The 9,253-nt window shown below is 42.5% G+C and overlaps 1 protein-coding gene across 1 annotated transcript; it reads right to left on the bottom strand.

Annotated features, from left to right (window-relative positions):
• Positions 1-4,501: 4,501 nt before the first annotated feature.
• On the bottom strand, positions 4,502-8,462 carry LOC100607883 (zinc finger protein 491). Its single transcript, XM_030820761.1, is given in 4 exon segments — positions 4,502-6,277; positions 6,280-6,329; positions 6,331-6,694; positions 8,070-8,462. Coding segments are annotated over 4 exon segments (1,347 nt in total). The 5' UTR covers positions 8,104-8,462; the 3' UTR covers positions 4,502-5,378.
• Positions 8,463-9,253: the final 791 nt, after the last annotated feature.

Here is a 9,253-nt window from a genome sequence, read left to right on the forward strand (position 1 = left end):
CTTGTGATAAGGCAAATCAGGTGTTGAAATTTGAACGTTCCTGGAAACTTCATTTAATAAACCTAATTTCGCTTATGTGTGAAAGTACTCATACATATTCATTGTTCAGACACAGATAACCATGGCAAGAAGATGAGGTGCTATGAAAAACTATGTTGGGACAACAGCTACTATCAAGGATTATCGTTGGCAAACCAGGACACGTGGTCAGATGATTTCTGAGGCAGTTTTGTACCTTATATAAAGGTAGAAAGTGTTGGAACTAGAAGACATCGAGCTGGAGTCAGTTGCAGAATTGATGCTTTGCTTGGTATGTGGGGGACACTTCTCAGATATTTGCATTTGGTCACAGAAGTATTCTGTGTTGTGTGAGAGCAGAGGAAAAAGAGTGACCTTTTTTCCACTCTTAAGTCTCAGCACAACTCAGAAATCCAGTCCCCCAGACAGGATGTGTGGATGTTAAAGTCGCCCTCACCACAAGAGGGAGCTTCATTGACTTCCCCTATCTGGAAAATGGCTCAAAGCTGTTTTCTAAAGGACTTTTCAATGTAAGGCATGTCAGTTGTTAGAAATAAAGGTAGGACAGGTATGGTGGCTCACACCAGTAATCCCAGCACTTTGGAAGGCCAAGGTAGGAGGATCGCTTGAGGCCTGGGCAACATAGTGGGATCCTGTCTCTACCAAAAAAAGAAAAAAAGGTAACATCACTGAATTTGGTTTCATTTACATGATTTTTTTTTTTTTTTTTTTTTTTTTTTTTTTTGACAAGGTCTCGCTCTGTCACCCAGGCTGGAGTACAGTAGCTCACTGCAGCCTTGATCTTCCGGACTCAAGCAATTCTCCCACCTCAGCCTCCCAAGTAGCTGGGACCACAGGTGTGTGCCACCACGCCCAGCAAATTTTTGTATTTTTTGTACAGATGGGGTTTCACCGTGTTGCCCAGGCTGCTCTCCAACTCCTGGCCTCAAGTGATCCTCCCACCTTAGCTTCCTAAAGTGCTGGGATTACAGGTTCTGAGGCACCATGCCTGACCAATTTAACTTTTCATAGATTGATTTTTAAAAAGTAATGAACCTGGCTGGGCATAGTGGTTACGCCTGTAATCCCAGAACTTTGGGAGGCCGAGGTGGGTGGATCACCTGAGGTTGGGAGTTCGAGACCAGCCTAGCCAACATGGTGAAACCCCATCTCTACTAAAAATACAAAAATTAGCTGAGTGTGGTGGTACATGCCTGTAATCCCAGCTACTCAGGAGTCTGAAGCAGGAGAATTGCTTGAACCCAGAAGGTGGAGGTTGCAGTGAGCCGAGATTGCACCACTGTACTCCAGCCTGGGCAGTGACAAAGCGAGACTCTGTCTCAAAAAAAGAAAAAGAAAAAGAAAAAGCAATAAACCCTGCGAAATTTGATTGGATTTCCCAGATCCTAAAAAGTGCAGTGTAACAAAAAACTGAATGAAAAGAAGTAGGACTAACTGAGGTGAGAGGAAGAACCCTCTGTGGAGGTGACATTTGAGGTGACCGGATATAATCTATTAGTATAAAGGAAATGTTAAAATGAAAATTATGGGAGGCCATTGTTTTGGACTGAGCTTCTGCACTAGGCACTTAGAAACCAGACCAGACCAAAATGGAGTCACTCATGCTAAATGCCACATAACGAAACTGAAACTTAAAGGAAGTGAATAGATCCCTATATATATGAGTTTGTCCACTGAAAACCAGTTCAGTTTCCTGTTGGCCAGACTAGTCTCGATTTGAGAAACATCAAGACACCTCCATAGTCAAGGCTAATAATGTCCAGGCTGTGTCCCATTCAGCACCTAAACCTGCACCTCTAGTGTTCCTTACCTTCACTGGCCATCCCAACACAGTGACTGCCTCCTGTAGAAAATCACATCTGGAGTGAAGTGGGTGGCATTGTTTGTACTCTAACCAAACTCTCAGAGTGCATTTGGCCTTCAAGGGAGAAGGATGAGGCCGTGTTTGGTTTCAGACACACCTAACTCTGTATTACCATCTCTTTCTTGATCTAAGCGACACTCTGTAAAAACTGACAGGCAATGGGCTGGGTGCAGTAGCTCACGCCTGTAATCCCAGCACTTTGGGAGGCCGAGGCGGGTGGATCACAAGGTCAGGAGTTCAAGACTAGCCTGGCCAACATGGTGAAACTCCGTCTCTACTAAAAATACAAAAATTAGCCAGGTGTGGTCACAGGCACCTGTAATCCCAGCTACTTGGGAGGCTGATGCAGGACAATAGCTTGAACCCAGGAGGCAGAGGTTGCAGTGAGCCAAGATCGTGCCACTGCACTCCAGCCTGGGTGACAAAGTGAGACTCCATCTCAAAAAAAAAAAAAAATGACAGGCAATGACAGTACCTTTCACTTATGTTGATACGTAATCTGGGGATGGATGTGTCATCTGCACATAGAGTCAGGGGTTGGTCACTCATTGCTGCTCTTCCTGTGGTACCAGGTTTTGACTCTAGGGAGTTTCAAACAGGCTTCTCTGAAAAAGAGTTTGGCTGGTACTTCAAAAAAGTGATTGGATTGTTCCATGCCACTGTATAATATATAAAACTAACTTTTCCATGTTGCCTATTACTCTACAGTGGTGGCACAAAAGGGTTGCTGAACTCCTGTTCAAGATCAGCCTGGACAACATGGTGAAACCTTGTCTCTAAAAAAAAATACAAAAATTAGCTGGGCATGGTCGCAGCTACTTGGGAGGCTAAGGTGGTGGGAGGATCGCTTGAGCCCAGGAGGTGGAGATTGCAGTGAGCCGAGATCACGCCACTGCACTCCACACTGTCTGGGTGATAGAATGAGACCCTGTGTCAAAAAGAAAAAAGAGGGTTACATCAAGAGCATATTATCTGAGCAAGAAAGGCTTGACTGGAATAGCGATGCTGACTTTTATCCTTCCTAGGCGTGCATTCAGACAGTTACATCAATATATTGACTGCATTTGACTCAGTAAGGACATTTCTTTAAAAGTATTATACAGCTTCCTAAGGAGTAAGTGTCTTTATATATTTTTAACTGGAGCATTTTGTGGCACAGTGTTCATACACTGTAAGAAATATCTCAGGTTTTGGAGAATAAGTAAAACAAAAACAGGTCCACAAGTCTGGGAGCTGCCTCCCCTCACCACAAGGCCAAATCTTAAGCCTTTGGAGAGACACATGTCAGACACCTGCAATGTGAAACAGTGCTCCTCAGTGACCATGATGGAGCAGGACAAAAACGAGGGCATTCTGTAACCACATCCCTAGATGGGATAGAAGAAAACATATTTCAAATCATAAAAATAACCAAAAATTCCAATTCCCCTCTTCTCATAATGTGACTGACCAGCAATTGTCTTCAATTTGGTTTAACTCCAATCCATTCTTTCTCCTTCTAGGTGAGAACTACTATGATTAGCAGTGGTACAATTAAGTTCACATCCTGACAGCATCCAATATACAAAAATGACTCACCTCCTTGAATAGAGAGCAATGCACCTAAAACAGAAATCCTGTAAGAAATTCTACGGAGAACCCTCTTATTGATATGTCCTGCAGTCATTTATGGCTTGCGGTCATATTTATTACTACAATTTATTACATCCTCTTTGACAACAGTTTTTTTAATACTGGTGGTTTTGGGCAAGAGAGCACTGATAACAGCAAGATTTAACTTCGGAGATTATAAAAGAATGACAAATTATGGTCAAGATAAAAATTGTGGCTGGGAACAGTGGCTCATGCCTATAATGTCAGCACTTTGGAAGACTGAGACAGGAGGATTGCTTTGGCCCAGGAGTTGGAGACTAGCCTGGGGAGCATAACAAGACCTCCTCTGTACTAAAAATTAAAAAAAAAATTAGCCAGGCATGATGGTGCACACCTGTAGTCCCAGCGACTCAGGAGGCTGAGGGAGGAGGATTGCTTAAGCCCAGGAGCTCAGAGCTGCAATGAGCTATGATTGCACCACTGCATTCCAGCCTGGGTTATAGAGCAAGACCCTGTCTCAAAAAAAAAAAAAGGTAAAAATTATAAGTAGATATGCCTGAAATGTGTAATTTACATCTCGAAATAAATGAGGTTTATACACATGGTGATATTGACTCACAATATCAAACAAATAACTTGGTAACAGTATACATTTGATCTGATCCATGTTGACAAGGGATATTTTAATAGAGCTTCTCAGTATACAAAAAAAAGATAACAACATTTGTAAGTACACAACTGAAAAACAGTGAATAAATTTTTTTTTTTTTGAGACAGAGTCTTGCTGTGTCGCCCAGGCTGGAGTGCAGTGGCGTGATCTTGGCTCACTGCAACCTCCGCCTCCCAGGTTCGGGTGATTCTCCTGCCTCAGCCTCCCGAGTAGCTGGGATTACAGGCATCCGCCACCACACCCAGCTAATTTTGGTACTTTTAGTAGAGATGGGGTTTCACCGTGTTGGCCAGGCTGGTCTCAAACTCCTGACCTCGTGATCCACCCACCTCGGCCTCCCAAAGCGCTGGGGTTACAGGCGTGAGCCACTGCACCCAGCTGAATAAACTATTTTTAAGAAATATGTACAGAAATCTTTGCTCCCTCAAAAATACACATTGTCAATCACATATAATCAAAGATAACTGAAAATGAACTGATGCATTACATTCTCCTGTGGATAACAGGAAACACTGGACATTTCCTGACCAGAGCAAGGTGTTCCTTCTCACACTAGAGTCCTAGATGAGACCAGTCACTGCACAGGGCAGTAGAGCTCTCACCAAGTTGGTTCTGATGGCAGCATAGTAAGCTGTCAGGCTGAATCAAGAACAAGGTCACTACCAGCAGGAACAAAGGTGCATGTAAAGAAATCACACCTCCTACCAACTCAATCTGCAAACTAAGGGAGTTGAGCATCAGAGAACATTCCCCACCCATGACAGTCCGCATTCTTTCTCTGGTATGGACATTACAATACTTAAAGAAAAACCAAACCGTAGATAGAACTTGAATGTGGAGCTTCTGGGGACATCTTTGGAAACCTACACCTCTGAGAAAAGGAAAGTCGAGATTCGGAAGATACTCTTGATTGACAAGCAAGAGAATCAGGAAAATGGGCTAGAATCAGGGGGCCACACAGTCCATATGAATGTGGCTGGCTCTAAAATGTGACTAAGGCCTTCCTCATGTCTGCCTTCGAAATCATATGTAAGCTAGGCCACTGATGAATCCCAGTGTGGCATCACCTAACTCCATCTCTACATTTATTGCTTTCCTTTATTGAGACCTCAAGCTGGGAGGGATGCTTGAAGCCAGGAGTTCAAGACCAACCTGGACAAGATAGTGAGACCCTGTCTCTACAAAAATAAAAATTAAAAAGTAGCATTTCTCTCATATATTAATAGTGTGAGTTCTTTCATGTTTTCGACAGTAACTGGAATGAATGAAGGCTTTCCCGCATTCCTTACATTGGTAAGGTTTCTCTCCAGTGTGAATTCTTGCATATATTCCAACATACATGGAACAAGTGAAGGCTTTCCCACAATGCTTACATTCATAAGGTTTTTCTCCAGTGTGAGTCCTTTCATGTCTATGAAAGGAACGGATACAATGAAATGCTTTCCCACATTGCTTACATTCATAGGGTTTCTCACCAGTGTGAGTTCTTCCATGTATTCGAATGTACTTGGCAGATCTGAAGGCTTTCCCACATCACTTACACCCATAGGGTTTCTCTCCAGTGTGAGTCCTTTCATGATATTGAAACGAAGTGGAACAAGTGAAGGCTTTCCCACATTGCTTGCATTTGTAGGGTTTCTCTCCAGTGTGACTTCTTTCATGTCTTTGAAATGAACTGGGAGAGTAAAAGGCTTTCCCACATATCTTACATTTATGAGGCCTCTCTCCAGTGTGCATTCTCATGTGTCTTTGAAAGTTTCTAAGGTGAGATAATGCTTTCCCACATAGTTTACATTCATAGGGTTTTTCTCTTGTGTGGGTCCTTTCATGCCTGTGAAAAGAACTGGGACAATTGAAGGCTGTCGCACATTCCTTACATTTATACGGCTTCTCTCCTGTGTGTGTCCTTTCATGTCTGTAAAAGGAACTGGAAAAATTGAATGATTTCCCACACTACTTACATTCATATGGCTTCTCCCCAGTGTGAGTTCTTTCATGGATTTGAACAGAACTGTGCCAAATGAAGGCTTTACCACATTGTTTACATTCATATGGTTTCTCTCCAGTGTGAGTTCGTTCATGGGTAAGGTATAAACTGAGACAATCCAAGGCTTCCCACAAAACTTACATTTATAAGGTCCATCTCCACTGTGCAATACCATGTCTTCAAATGCTTGCAGGAGAAATGAAATATTTTCCACATTCCTTACAATCAAAAGGTTTCTCTCTAGTGTAAGGCCTTTCGTGTGTTCGAAAGCAGTGGCTATAGCTCAAGGCTTTCCCACGTTGTTTATGTTTATATGGTTTCTCTCCAAATTTCTGACACTTATATGGTTGGTGTCCAGTGTCAGCTTTGATGTTCCTATTAAGGGATGAATGTCCCATGAAGACTTCTCCACACTTAGCACTTTCACATGATTTTACTCCAGGAAGAGTTTTCTTGTTCAGCAAGTTTTCCGGAACCTGGGTGAAAGTTTCTCCACACTGATTACCTTCTGTACTCTCAGCGTCTCTCTCCCATAAAATTTCTGTGAAAAATGCCAAGCACATAATTAAGGGTCTGTTTATAAGTGATTTAATATTCATTAATAAGTATTACACTTGCATTTTTAATGTTTTTGTTTTTTTGGCATAAAGTCTCACTCTGTTACCCAGGCTGGAGTGCAGCAGCGTGATCATAACACACTGCAGCCTTCACCTCCTGGGCTCAAGTGATCCTCCCACCTCAGGCTCCTCAGAAAGTTGGATTACAGGTCTGTGCGACCATTCCCAGCTAATTTTTTATTTTTGGTAGAGATAGAGTCTTGCTGTGTTTCTCAGGCTGATCATGGGCTCTTGACCTCAAGTGGTCCTCTTGCCTTGGTCTCCCAAAGTGCTGGGATTATAGGCATGAGCCACCATGTCCAGCTGCATTTTTAACATTATCCTGCAAAGTACAGGCTTTCTGCCCTGTCTGAATTGTTTAAAAAAAAAAAAAAAAAAAAAAAAAAAAAAAAAAAAAAAAAAAAAAAAAAAAAAAAAAAAAAAAAAAAAAAAAAAAAAAAAAAAAAAAAAAAAAAAAAAAAAAAAAAAAAATGAATGGATCACACATTCTACAAGATGGCCCTGTCTATATCTATCATCAAAAAAAGAATATTTACATGAGGTTTCTTTTATTTTTGAGACGGAGTTTTGCTCTTGTTGCCCAGGCTGGAGTGCCATGGCGTGATCTCAGCTCACTGTAACCTCCGCCTCCCAGATTCAAGCAATTCTCCTGCCTCAACCTCCCAAGTAGCTAGGATTACAGGCATGTGCCACCACGCCTGGCTAATTTTGTATTTTTACTAGCGACAGGGTTTGTCCATGTTGTTCAGACTGGTCTTGTACTCCCGACCTCAGGTGATCCACCCACCTTGGCCTCCCAAAGTGCCAGGATTACAGGCGTGAGCCACTGCGGCCAGCCGAAGTTTCTTAATACTATTTCCAAGTAAACTATTTTATGAACATTAAACCTCTGTATCACATTGAAATATATGTTTTTCGAGAAAATTTTCTAAGAATAAATACATTTTATGCTGAGCTTATTTCTTTTGTTGGCTTCTTTTTAACAATTTCTGACAATGTGAGATTTTCTTCAGAGACATTTCTTTGTCTTGTGAGTGTAAATTGTCTTAGGTTTCTCCTGGGATGTTTGTACTGATCTTCAACGTTCTGGTCTTTCCATTTTTTCCCTAAAAAATAGTCCTGAATTAGTATAAGGTTATTTAAAAAATCATTAGATTCCATGTTTATGGGACACTGCAGCCATGCCTGATTTGTTCATCGAAGGATTGCCTATCCATATTCCAAATCCCTGAATAGCATTGATAAGCTAGAAACATGTGTTATTCAATTCACTGAGGGAGGTAATATTGTCACCCCTACCTATAGAGATGAGGTTGCTGAAGGTTTCCTGCATCACATCTCTGTAGAGATTCTTCTGGAAAGGATTCAACAAGGCCCACTCCTCCTGGGTGAAGTTCACAGCCCAGCCTCAAAGGCCACTGGGTCCTGAAACATCTCACATTGTAGAGGAGGATGGGTGAGAGTGACAGCACTGGGGGCCTAGACTCTATTCCTAAGAAATTCTCATGATGCTGTGGACTCCAAACATTTATTCCCTGCCTCTGTCATCAGACCTCTTACTCCCCTGTCTATACTCACTTCCTCTCAAACAGCAATTTTGATGCCAGAGTGTAACTATGGGTAAAGCAACAGCAGAATAGGAAAATGTAGCCTTCTGCCACGTGAGGACACAGCAAGAGGATGGAGTTCATGAGGAACGGACCCTCTGGACATGGTACTGGCCAGTGCCTTGATCTTTTTTTTTTTTTTTTTTCTGAGATGGGGTCTCACTCTGTCACCCAGGCTGGAGTGCAGTGGCGCGATCTTGGCTCACTGCAGCCTCTGCCTCCCGGGTTCAAGCAGTTCTCCTGCCTCAGCCTCCTGAGTAGCTGGGATTACAGGCAGACGCCACCATGCCCAGCTAATTTTTGTATTTTTAGTAGAGACGGGGTTTCACCATGTTGTTCAGGCTGGTCTCAAATTCCTGATCTCATGATCTGTCTGCCTTGGCCTCCCAAAGTGTTGGGATTACAGGCGTGAGCCACCGCACCTGGCGTGCCTTGATCTTAGACTTCCCAGCCTCCAGAACTATGGAGCTGAATTGGCCCTCCTCCCTTGGACCTGTGCTGGACTTAGTGACTCACTTCCAAAGAACAGAGTATGGAAAGGGGAAAAAATGGTAACTTTAAAGTGGAGAAACCTGACAAACACTGCTTTAATCAAGTGATCAAGGTTACTGTCACCAGGTGTATCAAGTGATGAGCCTAGACACTTCACCTTTGTGGCATTCTCCCGCAAAACACCTAACTCCGGTCTAATCATGAGAAAAATTCCAAATTGAGGAACTTTCTATGGAATACCTGACCAGCACTCTTAAAACTGTCAAAGTGATTTAAAAAAACAAGGAAAGACAGAAATTGTCACAGAGCAGATCAAGGAGACATGAAGACTAAATACAGTGGGGTGTACTGGATTGGGTCCTGGAATAGAAAAAGGATATTAGT

The sequence above is a fragment of the Nomascus leucogenys genome, chromosome 10, assembly GCF_006542625.1.
Source record: "Nomascus leucogenys isolate Asia chromosome 10, Asia_NLE_v1, whole genome shotgun sequence".
NCBI classification, from domain to species: Eukaryota; Metazoa; Chordata; class Mammalia; order Primates; family Hylobatidae; genus Nomascus; species Nomascus leucogenys.